Below are 22,772 nucleotides of genomic sequence, written 5' to 3' on the forward strand. Positions count from 1 at the left end.
AGGGCAGTGGTTTTCAGACATTACAGAATAGGTGGCATAAGAATAAAATCCCAGAGAGAAGGTAAAGTGATAAGGTATTTCTATGACCACACAGATCTCTGCCAGGGGACAATTTTTTTGAGTGCAGTACACAGAGTTAGAGGCCATGTAAGTTAGCAAGAGCTGAAGAGGCAACAAATGGAGTTTGGGTCAACTGAAGTGGCTACAATCTCCAGGCAAGGCACTGGAAAGGAAAGAGCTATGGAGGTACAAGGGCCAAAAGTCCACATGGGGGTCCCCCACAAGCCTTTGGCCAAGGTCTCTGCTGCACATGTGTAAGGTGAGACTACCAAGGCTTTCCAGAGAGCAGCTGCTACAGGGCTGAGAATGCTACAGTTAAAGAGGTTAAGCAATGCTGGAGAACACTGAAGTTACAGCCCAGCCAAACAGAATGGTTAACATTCCAGGCATCCAGCTAAGACATCAGAAATGCCACTACTTAGGAATAAGTGCAAAGTCCTATAGTAAAGCCCACCATAGACTCTAACAAATCTCCAAACCAAACCATAACAAAATCCACAGAGGAGACCAAACGTGGAGGCCAAATTTCATCAAGTTAGAAGTGCTGGGTTACTACACTGGGCTTTCCATAGATCCATTCTAACAAAGCATTAAATCACAACTAGTAAGCTCAAGGAAATAAGCCTGCCGACTAGAATAAAATTAACATTAAAATAAAAATTATCCTATGGAACTCAGGATTTCTACAATATAGACTCTTCAATGTCCAGTGTAAAATAAAAAATTGCTAGATACACAAAGAAATAAGAAAATGGGACTTATGGTCAAGAGAAAAATAGACAATAAAAACTGACCCTCAGATGCCCTCATCCTCCAGATACTGGCTTTAGCAGATAATTTAAAACAGCTGTATTCAAATGAATTAAAAGAACTGAACAAAAATATGGTCTGATAGAGTTAAGATATAGGGACTCTCATAAGAGAAATTAAAACCATAAAAAGAGAAATGCAAATTCTATCAATAAAAAGTCAAATATCTCAAATTTTACAAGTCATTGGATGGGACTGACAGGAGAATGAAGATAAAAATAGAAAAAGTTAGTGAACTTGAAGACAGGTAAAAAGAAATGATTAATCTGAATAGCAAAGAGATTGAAGAAAAATTAAGAGCCTTGGGGCCTCACAAAACAACATGAAATGATGTAACATATGTGTAACTAAAGTCTCAGGAAAAAAAAAGGTAAAAATAGAAAAAAACCTGAAAAAAATAACGGCCAAAATTTTCACAACTTTCATTAAAAGCTCAAAATTTTCACAACTTTCATTAAAAGCTCAAAATTTTCACAACTTTCATTAAAAGCTTATTTAACACACTCAAAGAAAGAGTTCCTGTCATGGCACAACAGAAATGAATCTGACTAGGAACCATGAGTTTGTGGGTTCGATCCCTGGCCTCACTCAGTGAGTTAAATATCCAGCGTTGCCAAGAGCTGTGGTGTAGGTCACAGATGCGGTTCAGATCCTGTGTTGCTGTGGCTGTGGCATAGGCCAGCAGCTATAGCTCTGATTCAACCCATAGCCTGGGCACCTCCACATGCCACGGGTGCAGCCCTAAAAAGCAAAAAAAAAAAAAAAAAAAAAACTCAAAGAATTACAAGCAGGTTAAATAAAAACACAGCTAGATATATCATTGACAAACTGCTGAAAGATAAACCAAGATAAAGAAAAAATGTTCAAAGTAGCCAAGAGGGAAAAAAGAGATAGATTACACACAGGAAAGCAAAAACACAATGAGAATATATAGTAAAGACTTAGAAACTGAAATAAACTAAAGAATAGCACTTTCAAAAGAGATTTATTTCCTAATACTATTTTCCTACCTATATCCTTAGTTAATTCCAGATGTAGTATTCTGATCTATACTCTAGAAAGTGAAAAATAAGAACACCAAGATTTTGTGACTTTGGCTACTCGGGAATAAGATAAATTTGGCTTTGGATTCCTTAGTTCCTTCTTAGTTAAATATAGTCAGGGATCTCATACTAAGTGAAGTTAAGTCAAAAAGAGAAAGACAAATACCAGATGTTATCACTTATTTCGGAATCTAATATACAGCGCAAACGAACCTACCTACAGCACAGAAACAGACACACTCACCAGATGTGGAGAGCAAACTTGCGGTTGCCAAGCGGGGGGGGGATTGGGAAGGACTGGGAATCTGGGTTAGTAGGTACAAACTGTTACAGTTAGAATGGATAGACAATGAGGTCCCACTGTATAGCACAGGGAACTATGTCCAATCACTTGTAATGGAACATGAGGAGAGGGAATATAAGAAATAGAGTGTGTATAGATGTATGACTGGATCACTTTGCTATACAGCAGAAATTGGCAGAACAATGTAAATCAACTACAAAAAAAATTTTTAAGTACATACAGGGAATGGGAGTTCCCGTCGTGGTGCAGTGGTTAACGAATCCGACTAGGAACCATGAGGTTGCGGGTTCAGTCCCTGCCCTTGCTCAGTGGGTTAATGATCTGGCGTTGCCATGAGCTGTGGTGTAGGTTGCAGATGCGGCTCGGATCCCGAGTTGCTGTGGCTCTGGCGTAGGCCTGCGGCTACAGCTCCGATTAGACCCCTAGCCTGGGAACCTCCATATGCCGCAGGAGTGGCCCAAGAAATAGCAAAAAGACAAAAAAAAAAAAAAAAAAAGTACATACAGGGAAATATAACAATAGGGTAGAGAAACAGAAAGGAAGATAGGGGGAAAAGTATGGAGTAATAGAAGTCACTGTCCACATAGGAATCCTAAGTGATTCTAGCATCTTACAGATTAAGCGATTCCCACAGAAAAAAGATATCATCCTATGTGAGAAAATAACACTGATTATGTCCCAAAGAAATATCAAATGAAGATCACTAAGAAAACAGTCTATTTGTAGTCTTATATTAAGCATTACAATATCTAAAATGAGAAAAAAAGGAAAAAATATGACAAAACTGAAAAAAAAAATTATGAAATCCAGAAGGGTGAAATCAAAACCAAAAGAGTTACTTCTTAAGTCACGTCAAAACTAAGATTCTTTTGTGAACATAATAGATATCAGATATAAAAACAGAATTGTTAAATCATGTCTCTTCCTCACTATGAATATATATTTAAACGCACCTGGGTAAAGGGCTGAACACTGAAAACTTTTCCTCCCTTTTTTTGTCGTAAGAAGAAATAGAAAAATAAAAATGCATTGAATTTTTTGGTTGCCACATTTTGCTTTTTAGCATGATTAAATATTAAAAAATATGTAAGTAAATGCAAATCAATTTTATTTTAGTCAATATAAAATTCTCTGTCCAGAGAAACATAAAGGGCAATGGGTTCAACATTTTAATAAAATTTCAGCAAGGATATTACTTTGCCTCAACCAGGGTTTCTCAACAGTGGCACTACTGACATGTGGGGATAGACAATTCTTTGCTGTGAGGGGCTGTCCTGTGCATTGCAGGATGTTTAGCTGTACCCCTGATCCATTACCCTCACCCAGTTATATCAGCCAAAAATGTCTGCAGACATTGCCAAATTTATTCACATGCACACAAAAATATGCTTGATTTATAATCTACATTGAAAGCCACAGTGTCTCTCTGATAAAATATCTGTTAAATTTTTAAAAGGATTCCCTTTATTCAGTGAAAAAGTTCTCCAATTTTGGGGAGAGGTGTTCGATTTTATTACTAGGTTAAGTTTAGATTTTCTTTATGATAGATTAGTAGGTTTCGACTTTTGCTTTCATATAAAGCAGGCTTTATATTTTCTGGGATGTGCTATTCATCAGGCACTCACCTATGAATAACAGATGCAAACAAACAGAGATGGGACACTATTTTAAAAAACAAAGAGCAACCTATTTCTAAGTCATTTGTTAGGACAATGTGACACTTTCTTCACCTAACTGATCCAGGACACATTAATCAATTTTGAAATAAAGATACTTTAGACTGAAAGTTGTTCTTAACGAAATTCAACATTTAGAAAATATGAAACATTTTTTTATATCAGTTATCTAAATCTAGACAAGATTTTCCTTGGTTTAAAAATACTAGTAAATGTTAATAGCAACCTCTTTCCAAAATGGGGCTATTGATTAAGGGGAAAGTGAAGTTTTAAAAGGAAAATATCACAGATTCTCACATTTAATTAAGGCAGAGATATAACCACAGAATTCATATCAGCAAAGGTATTTATAAATGTTGACTCCCCCACCCTCAAGACGAAAGAAAAATTCCTAGGATCTGCCTGGAATTTATGTATGTGAATTCCTTCCCAGGAGAAACCACAGAATAGAAAATGTCAGAGTGAAATGTATGCTCTAAGTCATGAGCAAGTCCATTTTGTTTGACTCACCTATGTGATAAAGTCCAATCCAATCACTCGGGTCCACCTCCTCTTTAATGTCCCAGAAGATAATGAGGTTCTGGGCTTGCCCCAGCGTGTACTCATACATGCTGGCAGTCAGGCTGGACCGGCTCTCAGAAGTCACCAGATCTGTGTCGCTGTTGGCCCGCTGCAGGGTCATGTTCTCAGGCATGGAGCTCTGGGCAGCCAGGCTCTGGAGGTTCTCTGGACTCAGAGTGTACCGCATCTGGGGATTTCGCCGCCGCACAAAAAGCAGGTGCTCCCGGGCTGAGCTAGCCATCCCGTCTCTGAGGTTGGCTTCCTACAAAGCTGTGAGAGACAAACAAGCACAAAGCATTAGTGCTACAATGTGAGGAATTAAGTTTAAGCTTCCCAAACGTAAAGACGTTAGGACATTAGGACCGCTTGTTAAAGCCTAGCCATGCCATAATCTTCTGCTGTCAAAATAAAACCTATTATTCGACTGTCAACGGATGATGTCAGAAACCACTTCTATACACTGAGGTCACATGATGTTAAAGGTCATCAAACACCTGTGGCCCTCGATTTCACTGGCCACCGGCTTCCTCCCGGCAATTAAGGAAGGGATTTCCCTGCCATCCCTTGTATGTCTATCCTTTTCCCTTTAGAAATGGTAGCCTCTTCTCCTTCCCCTCACGCACATATTTATTTGATGATGCAGTTAAATTTTAAAATAGCAGGACAGAAAATTCTGACACATGGAAAACAATTAAAATACACCACTGAGGACAAGTTTACTTGCCCAGTTTCCTTCACATAGGAATAAGACTCACTAAATCCCTTTGCAGTAGTTTGCTCAGATGTCACCCCCTCACTTAAATACAGCTGCTATTCTATTTAAATCTGTAAAACCCAAGCATTTTCTACCCCTCTTTCCTTGCCTTACTTTTCTCAAAAGCAATTACTACAATCCGATGTCCCACAAAGTACCATACACATATTTGTTTGGTTATTGTTTAGGTTTCCAAACAAGAATGTAAGCTTGGGGAAAAGATAGTCTCTTCACTATATGAAGATGGAAAAATTAGGCAACTATATGTAAAAGAATGAAACTAAACCACATTCTTACACCATACACAAAAATCAACTAAAAATGGATTAAAACTTGAACATAAGACAGGAAGCCATAAAACACATAGGAAAAAAACAGACCAAACATTCTTTGATATAGCAATATTTTTTTGGCTCTGTCTCCTAAAGCAAAGAAAACAAAAGTAAAAATAAACAAATGGAACCTATATAAACGCAAAAGCTTTTGTAGAGCAAAGGAAATCACTGACCAAACAAAATAATCTACTAAATGGGAGAAAAATATTTGTAAATGATAGGACTGATAAGCGATTAATATCCAAACTATATAATCAACTCATACAACTCAATATTTAAAAAAACAAATTTAAAAAATAGGCAGAAGACCTGAATAGACATTTTTCCAGAGAAGAAATACAGATGGCTAACAGGCACATGAAAAGATGCTCAGTATCACTCATCGTCAGGGAAATACAAATCAAAAACACAATGAGACATTGCCTCACACCTGTCAAGATGTCAAAAAGACCACAAAATAACAAATGCGGAGAAAAGGAAACACTCCTACACTGTTGGTGGGAATGTAAATTGGTGCATTTACTATGGGAAACACTATAGAGGTTCTTCAAAATATTAAAAATAGAACTACCATGTGATAGAGCAATTCCACTTCTGGGTATACAGCCAAAGGAAATGAAAAGAGGATATCACAGAGATATGTACACTCCCGTGTTCATTGTAGGATTATTCATAATAGCCAAAACATGCAGATAACTTAAGTGTCCATCAGCAAATAACTGAATAAAGAAGGCATAGTACATACATGATGGGATATCACTCAGCCATGAGAAAGAAGGAAACCCTGCTATTTGCAACAACATGGAGGAACACTGAAACATCATGCTAAGTGAAATAATTCAGAGAAAGAGATATACTGTAGTATCTCACTTACATGCGAAAGCTAAAAAAAAAAGTCAAACTCTTTGAAACAGAGAGTAGAAGAGTGGGGGTTGGTGGTAACACGGAGGTTGGTAAAAGGCTACAAACTCTCAATTTTAAGATGAATAAGGTCTGAGGAGCTAAGGTAAAACATGAATGACTATAGTTGATAACATCATTATCATATAATTGAAATGTGCCGAGAGAGTAGAAGGTAATGCTGTCACCAAAATAAATAAATCAATACATAAGGTGATGGGTGTGTTCATTAACTAGATGGGAATCCGTTTCACAATGTATACATATAGAAAAATCAACATGATGTACCTAAGTATCTTATTATTATCAATTACATTTCAATAAAGCTGAAAGTTAAAAAAAAAAGAAGAATATAAGCTTCACAAATGCATGTTTTGTTTACTACTCTATCCCCAGTATCTCCAACAGTGCCTGGTAGATAGATAGTACATATCAATAAATGCTGAATGAACTGATCAATGACAGCAGCATCCTTCCCCTAGATACTCCTTAAGCTCTGAAGAGATACTCCTGACTATTTCCTAGATACTCACGGCTTGCAACCTGAGGCCCTTTTCTGGAACGGCTCATTGCCATTCCTGATTTTCTGACTGGTCCACATTATTTCTACCATTTGGACCCATGATAAGCCACTTCCTTTGGTTCCCACTTGGCCTCCATCTAAAGGAACAGAGCCTGTTTGAACTTAGATCCAGCCCCGCTGGCTCACTTTCAGTCTAGTCCTAAAATATCCACTTTCTTCCTCACTGCCAGACTCTGACAGAGATTCTTTCCAAGACCTCTGTACTTTCCTCTAGCACATCTGAGGTTCCATCTGCCAGTGCCTTTCCTGCACGTCCATGGATTCACACCCCCTCACCCAGATGCCACAGGCTCTACACGGAATGAACCTGGCCCTCCCCCACACTACCCCTTTCAGGACGACAGCCTTCACTATTAGGTTTATGGATTTAACATTTACTCTGCATCCTTATTATGTGCCGGTCTCTTCAATATGCTACATCTTTTCAAATGGCCACCCTGCAAGGTGTCCTGGAATGTCAGCATGAACTTCCATGAAAAAAAAAGTAATCTTGGGTTCAATATTTACATTATCCTTAATAATCTTGGCTACCAAGTCTGAGGAAAGAAAAAAGGAGTAGGGTTACCTAATTTCTCCCATCCCTCATCCAATTCACAACCACTTGGGTGAAGGGGACCTTCTGCCATTGCAAAGGTCACAGTACTTGTAAATGTACTATTGATTCAATTAATTTCTGTCATGAAGTTGATCTCTTATTTTTAGCACTACCTCTTGAATTACCGATTGGTGGGCAAGATGTCCTATGTAAAAAGAGCAGAAATAAAATGAACACAGAAACTAATTCTTCTTCATAAATTTAGCACTTGTTTTCCTTACGTGGTATATAGTAACTCTGACATCATAATACAATCCATAACTATGAGACATCTTCAAATCCATGAAGCCTAAAATTCAGGTCAACCTCTAATCTGACGGTTTCATGAAATTTTCATTTTATTGGATTTCAACAGGCCATTTTTGTCTGTCAACCCAGAGTGAATCCAACAGCACATCAGCTTCAGCAAGCACTATAAATAATTAACTCTTAACACACTATAGTCAAATAGAAAATCCAGGCTGCACATAACTAAGCTACTTCCCTGAAAGAAAGAAATAGGCCAGAACCTTTACAGCTTTAAGCCATAATAGAAAACTGCTTTGCCCTAGAAAAAAAAAGGAAAAACACAGATATACACCAAAACTGTTTTATTTCTCTAATGACCTCAATTTAATCAGAGCGACAGGTTAAAATAGTGGATAAGAGAATAAACCCCAAGGCCTGATATCTGGGTTTTAGTCATATGTCTACTATTAAGTTGCTCTGTGATTATAGACATTTTATTTTAACTCTCTGCACCTCCATTTTCCCATCTGTAAAAAAGGGACATAATGACACCTGCTCATAGCATTTTGGAGAGAAGTAAATGAATCCATACAGGTACAGCATTTAGAACAGTGTCTGGCCATAATAAGTGCTCACTCATGTTTATTATTATGTGACTACATTCTAATTTAATCATATCAAGCAGAACTGGTTTTAATACTCCCTTGATTCCTCCTCCCCTCCTTTATTGGGAGAGTAGGCTGTCAGCACCCTCAATTATTCAAAGCACAATTCCAAAAACAAAGAAAAAAAAGAGCTTTATAGGCACTGAGGAATAGCTACCCTGAAGCCCAAGCCTTAACCCCATAATAATGGCTTGAGGAGGACCGTTCTCGGGTCCTCAAGCTAGAACTAAAGGCTGGAATGTGACTTTCTCTCTGTTACTGTGTTCACTCATTCATTCACAAATTCAACAAATTTTTACTGAGCACTTCCCATGTGAAAGGCATTTAGGATACAACAGAGCAAAAGACCAAATCCCTACCGTGTAAAGCCTTCATTTTTACAAGGACAGACAAGCAGCAGCCACATCAAAAAACTAATAAAGAACATATTTATTTTGTGGAAAGGTAAAAATATACTGGAAACGTGTGAATTTGCTAGCTTAATTGAAACCTGAAAAAAATGTATGAAGCATCTCTTAGTATACATCTGGCACAAAGCTACAAAGCATATTAAACCGTGAAAAGAGTAAGATTTTCTTTCAAATTCTTTCTTTTCTTTTCCTAAGGCACATAACTTGGCCCTTACTCTCCAGGAACTTTGACTTTTGGGGGAGAAGACCAAATATTCACATATGAAAGAATTAAATCTATTATTGACAGTTCCTGTATATGTACAATTTGTCCCCACCAGTATGTGATAGAGATAAATGCTCATGGGACATTAGGAAGTGATAATAATATGACACTTATAAAATGCTTTACATTTCCCAAATCATTTTCATATCTGCTATCTCAAGTGAGACCCCAGGATATTGTGAAGTAAATTTTAGAGATGCTATCATCTGTTTTCAGATGAGAAAACAGGATCAGAGAGGCAAAAGGTTGGCTGAAGGAGATAAAAAAAAAAAAAAAACTTTGGAAGAGGTTATATATTTGGATTAGAAGAAAAGAAGAAATTATGAAGAGCATTCTAAATGGAAGGACGGATGTGGAGAAGCAAGCAAAGAAGAGGACATGAGAGGGTAGACACATAAAACAAGAACAGAGGCTCTGCAGAACCAAGGGAAAATGATGGGAATCCTCCAAAAGAACCAAGCAGAAGCCCAGGGAGAGAGGTGGGTCATAACACTGCCATTGACGACACATGGTCAGCCCTGAGCTGCTGACTCAGAAGGCACTGATGCTCCATGAAGTGAAACTTGCCCAAGGTCAGAGAGCTAGTAAGAGACAAGAGTAAAAATCAGCGTAGAATAGAAGAGAGGAAATACACACACATACACACATACACGAGAGAGAGAGAGAGACAGAGAGAGAGAGTCAGAGAGACAGAGAGAAGAAGAAGAAGAAGAGGAAGAGGAGGAAGAGGAAGAAGGAAGAAGAGGAAGAAGAAGAGGAGGAAGAAAAAGAGGAGGAAGAAGAAAAGGAGGAAGAAGAAGAGGAGGAAGAAGAAAAGGAGGAAGAAGAAGAGGAGGAAGAAGAAGAGGAGGAAGAAGAAGAGGAGGGAGGAGGGGGAGGAGGAGAAGGAAGAAAGGGAGGGAGGGAAGAAGAGGGAAACGGAGTAGAGACAAATGTCTTGAAAGTCAAGGAGAAACTCAGGGAGAAAGCCAACTGCTGCCAGTGAAAACTGAGAAGCTACCACAGCATCTGACAACTAGGAGGTAATCTGTGGCCACAGGAAAACAGTTTACATGGAGTGGTAAAAGTGGTAAAAGCCAGATGGTTGAGGTCTGAGAAACAAGGCTTAGAAGGTAAATGGAGGCAGAGTGCAGAATCTTCTTCAGAAGATTGGACCATAAAGGGAAGAAGAGCACATGGTAGAGGGTGATGTGTATTGAGACAGGGTGATGTGTATTGTTCACTTTTTATTTTTAAGCCTGAAAGAGCCTTTTGCATGTTTATAATACCATGCTAGTACTTAAGAGCTCGGGAAATATCTGCTGAATGAATGAATAAATGAAAGTTGAGAGAAAGAGCCAGTGAAGAGGAAAGGCTGAGGGAAATGTAGGGAAAAGAGGAGACACATGATGGAGCAGACTACTGAGGAAGAACAAAAGTTGGAATATACTGGACAGGTAGAGGATTGGTCTAAATCAGCAGTGCCTACAGAAATATAACGCAACCACTTGTGTAATTTTCAGCTTTCTAGTAGCCACATTAGAAAACATAAAATAAAACAGGTGGAAATCTTAACAGCATATTTCATTTAACTCAACATATCCAAACTATTATTTTGGCATTAATATAAACAATTATTAATGAGGTATTTTACATTCTTTTTTCATCTGGTGCTGAGGTATTTAAAGCTGGTGTGTATTTTATACTTAAAGCAAATTTCAGTTCAAACCAACCACATCTAAAGAACTTGATAACCACATGTGGCAGGTGGCTACTGGTCTGGATGGTACAGATCTAAACCATGGAAGTTTAGATCTGCTTCCATGACAGCTTGCTTCCTTTTCAACTTTATCCCCTCAGAAAGGCTCTCAATGTAGCTAAGAGGAAAACATTACTGAACTAGCTGACAATCATGCATGGGTAATGAAGAATTCCTTAATCCTGCAATTTAGCATGGATGCTTTTTTTTTTCCCCATGCATTTTAGCATGAAGATGCTTTTTGAGCCAAATCTCTATTTGTTATATGAAGACATCCAGTCGGGGTGGAGAATTTTCTGGGGATAGATTCAAGAATGGGGAGACAGACAATCCCAGAAACTCTTTTGGTTATCTTTTAACTTCTTTTCCTCAACCTTGAAGCTATAGTCATTTTTATTTGTTTGTTTTGTTTTGTTTCAGGGCTGCATCTGTGGCACATGGAAGTTCTCAGGCTAGGGGTCAAATCAAAGCTGCAGCTGCCAGCCTACACCACAGACACAACAACGCTGGATCTTTAACCCACTAAGTGACGCCAGAGATCGAACCTACATTCTCATGGATACAAGTTGGGTTTGTTACTGCTGAGCCAACACAGGAACTCCTATGCAGTCTTCAAAAACAGGAACAGCTCCTCAGTCGTACTTACGTGCGTCAGAAAAAGAGATAAAGTGGGGAAATGAAGAAGGTTATCTGTATATTTCTCTATCAAATATTTATATGGCACTTACTCAAAGTGGTTTACAAATTTACAAGGATTATTTGTAAATCTTTTGGTTTATATATCAAGAGCTGCATATTCTTAGGTTTCACCTTACCTCAACATATTCATCTTTTAAATTGGAGGTCAGAGTTCCCTTCATGGTGCAGCGGAAACAATTCTAGGAACCATGAGGTTGCAGGTTCGATCCCCGGCTTTTGCTCAGTGGGTTAAGGATCCGGTGTTGCCGTGAGCTGTGGTGTAGGTCACAGACATGGCTCAGATATGGCGTTGCTGTGGCTGTGGTATATAGGCTGGCAGCTGTAACTCCAATTAGACCCCTAGCCTGGGAACTGCCATATGCCACGGGTGCAGCCCTAAAAAAAAGCAAATAAATAAATAAATAAGTAAATAAATTGGAGGTAACTTTAATGTACCATGCAAAACCACTGTGTAGATTAGAAAAATCGTAGGTGAAAGCTACTTTGCTGTTATCTTTTAAAAAGCAACTATTGGGAGTTCCCGTCGTGGCGCAGTGGTTAACAAATCCGACTAGGAACCATGAGGTTGCGGGTTCGGTCCCTGCCCTTGCTCAGTGGGTTAAGGATCTGGCATTGCTGTGAGCTGTGGTGTAGGTTGCAGACGCGGCTCGGGTCCTGCGTTGCTGTGGCTCTGGCGTAGGCTGGTTGCTATGGCTCTGATTAGACCCCTAGCCTGGGAACCTCCATATGCCATGGGAGCGGCCCAAGAAATAGCAAAAAAATTAAAAAAATAAAATAAAAAAAATAAAAAGCAACTATTGCTATTTTAATGGACAAACAATTTAGATAATGAATTAATTAATGCCTTATTTGGTTTAGTGCAGCTCTCCAGGCCTAAGACTCCAAGGAGATGAACACTAATGCTCGGAGGACAGTTAAGAGAAATCAAATGCTTTACACGTGATAAGTCACTATAAAGCTCTGCCTAGTGTTGGATTACCCCATAGTTAGGAAAGATGGAGAAAAACAGTTCATCCTTCTCCTGCCTCTCTATTCAATGTGGCTCCTGGCTCCCAGAGCCCAGAAATCAGCTGCATTAGGATACACTGGTAAACTAGGATTTATTTGAGCTATAGCTTAGGAACTCCACCATGGCTCTGAAAGAATTGTTACCACATAAAAAATTAATTCCAACTTTCAAACCACTCGCTTGTAAAAGAACTCTGAGAGCCTACCACTCACAAGCCGGTCACTGCATGTAGGGAGATGTGAGAGGAGAGAGAGAGAAGATTCGAAGAAACTTGGGCACAGAATGTAAAGTAATTCACTTGGAACCTCACCAATGAGCAGGGAGCCACTCCAGGATCTTGAGCAGGAGAGTCAACATACAAAATTTAAGCACAGGAAACAATCTGAGAGCTTATCCAGAGCGATTGTAAAAGGAAGAAAATAGAGGTGTGGAAACCACTGAGAAGCTAGTTGATTAGTTATGGCATCCAGCACCGAGTGCTGAAGAATGGATTTTTGTAGCCCAGAAAGGAAGTATATCAATCAGGAATATTTCAAAGACTTGGTGACATACTGAATATAGGGGATAAAAGCGAGAAAGAAATTAAGACTCAATTCCAGATTTTCAATCTAAGTGAAAACAGGACCCCAGAAACACTGATAGGCCTGAGAAAATCAATACTATTTTGGGTGAGTTTAAAATAAATGCAATATATCCAAGCAACTATGTCCCAAAGATGCTTGTGAGGATGGGCCTGAATTGCTGGTTATTAGAGGCCAAGAAGAAAACAAATACTTAATTGAAAGCTTCTGCTTAATAATGGTCTTAGAACTTATTAGTTTAAAACCTCACTCAGATGTTTTATTTTACATGACTTAGATCAATGTAAAAAAATAAAATCAGAACGCTTAGATTATAAAGAGGGACTATTACCAAACTTACTTTGGAAAACTTCTTTTTTTCCCTTATAGGAAAATGAATGTATCTTTTAAGAGTTCGTGTTTCCATAATAAATAAGACCATACACCAGGCAAAAATGAATTTGCAAAGGTGCATACAAATCTTAAAAATCAAATCACTCTAAACTTTACAGTTAAAATTTTAGTTTTTAGCTACTTTATTCAGTGCAATGTTCTCATGTGGGAAAATTAGGGCTATTCAAACAGTGAATGGCTGCTTCACATTTTCTCCCACTGACATCTAAGAATTTTTGATTGGTGTCTTGGTTCCACATCTATGCCTTCTTCAATAAGAAAGACAATTTTTTTCCCAAAATAGTATCTACGTTTCTCTGAAAAGCTTATTAGATAAAGCTTATGGTAAGGGAAACTGACTAGTACCCACCATATTTATTAAAAGGAAACCTGGTGGAGTTCCCGTTGAGGTGCAGTGGAAACAAACTCAACTAGGAACCATGAGGTTGCAGGTTCTATCCCTGCCCTTGCTCAGTGGGTTAAGGATCCAACATTGCTGTGAGCTATGGCGTAGGTTGCAGATGTGGCTCGTATCTGGTGTTGCTGTGGCTCTGGTGTAGGCCAGCAGCTATAGCTCTGATTAGACCCCTACCCTGGGAACCTCTATTTGCCTTGGGTGCAGCCCTAAAAAAAGCAAAAAATAAATAAAAAAATTAAAAATATCTAAAAAGACGCTTTAAAGCGTCTTAGAAAATCCATCCCATGGTGACCCTTGACTACAGCTCTATGTCCCATTCTCAAAGGACACAATTTAACATGGTGTAGGGACTCCTTTAAAAAAAAAAATGCTCCCTCTTCCAATTATGATTAAGTCTGCACTAGGCTGATTTCTCAGATAACAGACATCTGCTTAAACAACAACTGAAAACAAAATCACTTTTCTTACAGAGGTCAAGAAAGACATAATTACTAAGCAAATTAAAAAACCTTAGTATACAACTTCATTTCCAAAAGCAGCAGATTTTGTTTAGAAGATACAGACAGGCAGGAGCCCATGACAAATACATTGAACAAGTGTTTTTATTTAAAATATTTTTGCTAAAGAATCTGCAGGTGAATGTCAATTTATTAAACCTCACCTGAAGGGTGAAAAGATTTTTATAGACTGCAAATACACCCTTAGATTTTAACTTTCTAGATTAGACATTGAAAAATAAAAACAATAATAATAATAACATCTGTTTAACCCTTCAAACTCCCCAAAAAACATCACACACATGCACACACATACATACAGCTGTTCAGCTACATTATGTTTCAAACTCCCTTTGTGTTTTACCATATAAATGAGGAAAACAAAGACAGGAGAATTATATTTATGTCAAGAGATTAAAGAAAACAAAACATGTCTGCAATAAGCGGAGATGTGAGAGGCCTGGGAAGAGAAACCAGTACGCATCAGAGTTGTCACCAGAGATGAAGAAAGTCATCACCAAATTCTCAGCTAAGACCTTCTTCTTTCCAGTGGATTTTCACTGTGCCTACTGCTCAGAGAAAACATACTCATTACTCAGAGTTTATCATATATAATCATAACCCCATGCTTAGCTTCCTGGGCAAGCATGCTAGTAAAATGATTAAGATCAAAAAAAAAAAAAAATCTTTCCTATACAACCTACCGATAAATGACTTGGTCGTATTCAACAGAGAGCCTGGGGTGACTGAAGCTGTCCCTCATTTACTCTTTCCAGGTGGAAAAGTCATAGAAAATGCAATCCCCACCCCCACCCCCACCCCAGGCTGCTGCCCTTTAGGAAAAGGCTCTTCTCCTGGCAATTTTATCAAATGATATATTATGAACCACAACATAATAATAGCCTACTTGTAAATTTGGAAAAGGGATGGATGGATATAACAGAAAGAAATAATTCCAAAAACTGTTACTTTTAAAGACTGAATCCAACAGAGCTTTCAGGTTGTTGGTCTAGCTTGAAATCACTGAATATGCAGTCAGATAAATAAGAGAAAATAATTAAAATTTGGTTTAACTCTTCTGAGTTCTTTAAACTTGACAAGGCTTTTAATTCAATTACTGAATTACAATATTCTATTGCCGATGTGACTAGATAATTCACAAAAGAAAAAATCAAATCATTAATAATTATATATTAAAAATTAAAACTGGAGTTCCCGTTGTGGCACAGTGGTTAACGAATCTGACTAGGAACCATGAGGTTGCGGGTTCGGTCCCTGCCCTTGCTCAGTGGGTTAACGATCCAGCGTTGCCGTGAGCTGCGGTGTAGGTTGCAGATGTGGCTCGTATCTGGTGTTGCTGTGGCTCTGGTGTAGGCCAGTGGCTACAGGTCCGATTCAACCCCTAACCTGGGAACCTCCATGTGCCGCGGGAGCGGCCCAAAGAAATAGCAAAAAGACAAAAAAAAAAAAAAATTAAAACAAAAATGAGACATAATGTTTTATCCATTAAAATGTCAACTTTGAAAAATAACAGTATTCAGAAGTGAAAGTACAAATGAGACAGACACTCATACTACTGAGAGGATGGTTTTACGTAGCTCTCACTCGGTGTGCCCTTGGAGAAGAAAAGGCACTAGACCAAAACTGAAAGCAGTGGGGGACAAATGATTCCTCAAAAAGAAGTAAGTGAGTCTTTACTAAAAGAAGAAGAAATGAAGGCTGGACAAAAATGAAGGGAAAAAAAAAAAACCATTAACAAAATATCAGAGCCCAAATGACAGACCCTTAAATGTGTAACAAGAAAAGAATCTGGGACAGAAAGAGTAGAAAGAACCAAGACAACATCTTTATTCATGTATCTCAACAGTGGAGGATAGACTGCAATGAGCCCTCACTGGAATGATAGTCCTCGGCATATAGATATCAATGTTTTTAAACATTGATCTATGCTTTTAAAATGCAGTTAAACTAAGAGGAGCAAAACCATTTCAAGAATCCTTTTGAAACAGTATGGCAGAGGAGTTCCCAGGTGGCATGCAGGTTAAGGATATGGCATCGTCATTAGGGCAGCTCAGGTCACTGCTGTGGTGAGGGTTTGATCCCTGGCCCAGGAACTTCTACATGCTGTGGGAGTGACCCAAGACAAAACAAAAAACATTATGTCAAATTAGGAAAATGGAAACCAAAACTTCATATATTTTCAATATCTTTTTAAAATTCCACCCTATTTTTCAGTAAATACACATGAAGTTCCATGGTCTATCCATGTATTGATAAAAAGAAAAAAAGAAAACCTCTGCTTTTATGTCAAGAACTGTTGGTGGTCTGCTTATCTATCAACAGATATTGATGGTTCATGTGGGAGAAGTAGAACCAATTCGTTTCGAGTCATTTTTTTTTTAAAGATACTAAACTTTTAAACCTTAGGGGGACAGATGTCTTTTTTCTTTTGCATGGAATACATCCCAAGACATTAACTTCAGCTAAAGCTGCAGATAATTACCAATTGTTGGTAAACAGAATTCAGATATTAATATTTCTGCATTACTTTGAGGTGGCTGGAGCACATTTGGGTGGGTAAGTCTTCCTTGAAAAGCAAACCAGAAAACATAAGCTTCCAGTTGTAGATTGTCAAAACCTGCTAGAAAGACAACAAATTGTATTTAAGTATAATTGCTTATTCCATAAAACACCAGAGGTCATAACCAGGAAAACTACTAACTGTAGTGTGTACTCTATACCCCACTTCTCTCTCTTCACTCCCACTGCCACAACATCGCTAAGCCAGTGCCTGCCATATCATATCCACTCACTTACTTCTTAAAAGCCTCTCCGACCCTTGTATTTTCCTCAGGCAACCCATCTACTCTCTTCCCCCATAGCACTTTTTGAATGACCACATAAATAAAAGCCCATGCTGGCAGTGAACAAAGGGGCAGGGGGAGTAGGCAGGCCTCTCACAGGTAGCGACAGGAAGCTGATTAAGCTGAGACCTGTAGTTTGCAGGCCATTGCACAGTCCTCGTGAAAGGATGGCATGGATTTGAGTGGTGGCTCTTGGGGGCCAGGGTGGAGGAAAGTGGTGGGGTTTTTTTAATGGATTTTTTTATATACTTCCTTAAATAAACCCAAAGTTCTATACAAACTTCCCCTGTAGTTCATTTATTCTGCTACCCATAAAAATGCTTAGGGTGCCCAGCACTGCCCAGCTCACCTCTCCACCTCCTGCTTCCACTCCACCTTCTGCTTCCACTCCACCTTCAAGGCCTAAGGATCACTTCCGTCTTGAAGAACTCTCAGCAGAAGGTAACATTCTGACACCAAAAGCCAGTGGGTCTTTTTTATATCATTCATATCATGTGCACTTCACAGTGCCTCACAGTCTGGTTATGAAATTCTGCGTCTTCTCTTACCAGACTATAAACTCTTTGAGGACAATTACGGTTTTTCTTACATCTTACATCCTCCATAAAATAGGAATCTTTTGTTAAATATTTTTCAAAGAAATGAATGGATGGGGTTGACTCCTACTAATGAGAAAATAAGAATGTAAAAGGACCAAGTCAACAGTATGAATATATGTTGAATTTTCTTTAGAATTAGCCACATTAGCCATCCAAAAAAAGATTAAGTACCTTATCTTATGCTGAAAAGCATAAATTCCTTGTTATAGCATAGAAAGATATATAAATCAATCTTTAAGAAAGAAACAGAACAATTGCTTCTCTACTACAAGGTGTTAAGTGGAAAAATCAGTAAGTACTCTCCACAGGGAATGATCATCAGGGAATGGAGTGTTTAAGAAAAGCCTAGTGAGAAAAACTGAGCTGGATCTTGAAAGATATGAAGAGGCCATGGAAATACTGCATGAATTCTAGGCCAAAGAAAAAAATGTGATTAAAATGTAAGGAAAACAGAAAAAAAAAAAAGTAAGGAAAGATAGGAAAGGGCTTCCACTACCCGCACTCTGGTCCAAGCTGCTATCTGTCCTCTGAAGACTACCTATGCTCAAACTGATCCTAGAAGGCACCAGCCATACTCTACCACAGGGCTTTTGGATCTGCTGTTTCCTCTCCCACAGAAGTTCTTCTCTTCAGTATCCACATGGCTCGCTTTGTTACCCCATCACATTTTTACCCAAAGCTACCCTTCCAGTGGGACCTTCCCTATCCATCCTATGTAAACTTTTAACTACCCCAACACTACCTATCCCCTTTCCCTGCTTCATTTTTCCTCCAGAGCACTCTCCACATTCTAATACATAGTGTAACTTATCAGCGTCTCTCTAGTGTCTATTGTCTCTCCCCACTAAGATTATATGCTTCATGAAGAGTTGGAAATGACAGATGTCACCCCTATGCAGGAAATTGTGTTTATTATATGGTTTTCTAAGACAGTGTTCATTCAATTAAATGACCAATTATTGTTTTTAACTTTACAGGTGATTTGCCACCACAGTAAAATTTATAACTGAGGTAATTTCACTGGTACAATGAAATGATTGTGGGCAAAATTTGAAAACATTCAGGTTAAATTTCAAAGTCTGAGTTTAAAAACTGATGTATGCCATTATTACGGAGGTTAACAAAAGGTGCATTAAAACAGAAAAAAGGAAAAGGGATATAATGAAATAATAAGGAATAATCATGGTAGAGAGGAGAGTCACAAGTAAGTCACAAACACAAAATGCTAAACCTTCCTGATTGTTCATACAAATAAATGCAATGGCTACTACATATGTGCTGTTCTAGCTCTAGGGAAAAACAAATGAAACAGATTCCATTCTAAGGAACCTACAGTCTTAAGACTAGAAAAAAAAAGAATTTAAAAGAATACTTAATAAATAAATATTAGAGAGGAAATAATTCGATACCAAAAATAGGGGAAAAAAAAAAAAAGCAAACAAACCACATGAAAAACGGGCAGAAGACCTAGATAGTCATTTCCCCAAGGAAGACATATGGATGGCCAGTAGGCACATGAAAAGATGCTCAACATCACTGATTATTAGAGAAACACAAATCAAAGCTACAATGAGGTACAAATAACAAATGCTAGAGAGGGTTGGTGGGAATGTAAATTGGTATAACCACTATGGAATATAGTATGGAGGAGAACTAAATACAGAACTACCATATGGGAGTTCCCAAAGTGGCTCAGCAGTTAACGAACCCAACTAGTATCCATCAGGACACAAGTTCAATCCCTGGCCTTGCTCAGTGGATTAAGGATTGAGTGTTGCTGTGAGCTGTGCTGTAGGTTGCAGACACAGCTCGGATCTGGTGTTGCTGTGGCTATGGTGTAGGCTGGTAGCTGTAGCTCCAATTTGACCCTAGCCAGGGAACTTCCATATGCCGAGGGTGTGGCCCTAAAAAGACAAAAATAAAGTAAAATAAAGTAAAATACGGGACAAATGAACCTATCTACAAAACAGAAACAGACTCACAGACATAGAGAACAAACTTCTGGTTGCCAAGGGGGAGGGGGGATGGAGTGGGATGGACTGGGAGTTTGGGGTTTGTAGATACAAACTATTACATTTAGAATGGATAAGCAATGAGATCCTGCTGTACAGCACAAGGAACTATATCCAATCTCCTGGGACAGATCATGATGGAAAATAATATTTAAAAAGAATGTGTGTGTGTGTGTGTGAGTCACTTTGCTGTATAGCAGAAACTGGTATAACATTGTAAGTAAGTATTCTTTAATAAAAAAAATTTAAATAGAAAAGATTAATGAAACCAAGAGCTGTTTTTTGGGAAAACAAACAAAATTGATAAGCCTTTAGCCAGGATCATTAAGAAAAAAAAGATAAGACCCAAGGAAACAAAATAAATGAAAGAGGAGAAATTACAACCAATAGCACAAAGATACAAAAAAAAAATTGTAAGATAATAGTATGAAAGCTATACATCACCAAACTGGACAACCTAGAAGAAACAGATAAATATCTAGAAATATACAATCATTCAAGATTCAATCAGAAAGAAACAGATAATCTTAACAGATTGACCACTAGTAATAAAATTGAATTAGTAATCAAAAAACTCTGAGCAAACAAAAGTCCAGGACTGGATGGCTTCAGGGGAATTCTACCAATACAAAAAGCTAACACAAATCCTTCTTAAAACTATTCCAAAAAATTGAAGAAATGACAACATTCCCAAATTTATTCTATGAGGCCAACATTACCCTGGTACCAAAACCAGACAAAGGCACCACCAAAAAAAAAAAAAAAAAAAAAAAAAAAGAATATTATAGGCCAATGTCTCTGATTAACATAGACACGAAAATCCTCAACAAAATATTGGCAAACTAAATACAATAATATATAAAAAGGATCACACACCATGATCAAATGGGGTTTATTCCAGGGATGCAAGGATGGGTCAGTACCGAAAAATCAATCAATTTGATACACCATGTTAACAAAACAAATGATAAAAATCACATGATCATCTCAATAGACACAGAAAAAAGCATTTGACAAAATTCAACATCATTTCATGATAAAAACTCTCATAAAAGTGGGTATAGTGGAATATATCTCAACATAATAAAGGCCATTTATGACAAATACACAGCTAACATCATACTAAATGGTAAAAAGCTAAAACCCTTCCCACTAAAATTTGGAACAAGACAAAGATGCCCACTCTCACCACTTCTTTTCAACACAGTATTTGAAGATCTAGCTATAGCAATTAGACAAGAAAAAGAAACAAAAGACATCCAATTAGAAAGGAAGATATAAAACTGTCACTATTTGCAGATGACATGACACTATATATAGAAAACCCTAAAGTCTCCATCAAAAAAACTATTATAACTAAATAATGAATTCAATAAAATTGAAGAATAAAAATTAATATACAGAAATCTGTTGCTTTTCTATCCTCTAATAATAAACTATAAGAAAGAGAAAGCAGGAATGCAATTCAGTTTAAAACTGAACCAAAAAGAATAAAATACTTAGGAATGAACTTAACCAAAAAGGTGAAAGACTTATAGTCTGAAAACTATAAAACACCGATGAAGGAAAATGAGGATGCTACAAAGAAATGGAACAATATCTCATATTCATGAACTGGAAGAATTAATATCGTTAAATGACCATACTACATAGAGCAAACTACAGATTTAATGTAATCTCTATGATATCCATGATATTTTCATAGAACTAGAGGAAAAAAATCCTAAAATTTATATGAAACCACAAAATCATAAAAGCAATCTTGAATAATAAAACCTTGAATAATAAAAGCAATCTTGAGAAAAAAGAACAAAGCTGGAGAAATCATGCTCCCTGGCTCCAAACTATACTACAAAGCTATGGTGATCAAAACAGTATGGTACTGGCATAATGAGAAGCACATAGATCAACAGAACAGAAGAGAGAGTTCAGAATTAAACCCACACATACATAATCAATTTTATAACACAGAAGCCAAGTATATACAATTTGAAAAGGATAGTCTCTTCAAAAAACACTGTGGGGGAAACTGGACAGCCACTTGCAAAAGAGTGAAACTACCACTATACAAAAACTAGACCATATACAAAAATTAACTCAAAAAGGGTTAAAGCCTTGAATGTAATACCTGAAACCATAAAACTAGATAAAAACAGACATAACACCCTTTGACATGTCATGGCAACATTTCTTTGGATTTGCCTCCTAAGGAAAAAGAAACAAAAGCAAAAATAAACAAACAGAATGTATTTAAGCTTAAAAACTTTTACACAGCAAAGAAAACCATTGGTAAAAAGAAAAGAGAACTTATTAAATGGGAGAAAATGTCTGAAAATAATATGACTGATAAGAGGTTAATAGCCAAGATATATAAACAGCTCATACAACTCAATACCAGAAAAAAAAAATTTCTTAATGGTCAGAAGATCTGAATAGACATTTTTCCAAAAAATACATACAGAGAGGCAACAGGCACATGAAAAGATGCTCAACACTGCTAATCATCAAGGAAATGCAAATCAAAACCACAAGGAGATGTCACTCACACCCGTTAGAATGGCTATCATCAAAACCAACACAAATAAGAAATACTGGTGAGGAAGCAGAGAAAATGGAACACAACACTGTTGCTGGGAATGTAAATTGGTAAGAAGGTTCTTCAAAAAACTAAAAACAGAACTACCATGTGTTTAAGCAATTCCATTTCTAGGTATTTATCTAGAGAAAATTATAATTTGAAAAGACACATGGACCCCAATGTTCATAGCAGCACTATTTACAATAGACAAGACAT

General features: G+C 37.6%; 1 protein-coding gene across 6 annotated transcripts in view; it reads right to left on the reverse strand.

Annotated features, from left to right (window-relative positions):
- Positions 1–22,772, reverse strand: part of HECW2 (HECT, C2 and WW domain containing E3 ubiquitin protein ligase 2) — a 412,843-nt gene that overhangs the window by 250,233 nt on the left and 139,838 nt on the right. For 5 of the 6 annotated variants that reach the window (XM_021074544.1, XM_021074543.1, XM_021074542.1 and 2 more), the window contains exon 2: positions 4,404–4,724. In XM_021074544.1, coding sequence (XP_020930203.1) covers positions 4,404–4,695 — 292 coding nt within the window. In that variant the 5' untranslated portion in view covers positions 4,696–4,724. Of the gene's footprint in view, positions 1–4,403; positions 4,725–22,772 lie in introns of those variants that run through there. The other variant, NM_001198924.1, reaches the window with a different exon arrangement.

The sequence above is a fragment of the Sus scrofa genome, chromosome 15, assembly GCF_000003025.6.
Source record: "Sus scrofa isolate TJ Tabasco breed Duroc chromosome 15, Sscrofa11.1, whole genome shotgun sequence".
In the NCBI taxonomy this organism is placed as follows: domain Eukaryota; kingdom Metazoa; phylum Chordata; class Mammalia; order Artiodactyla; family Suidae; genus Sus; species Sus scrofa.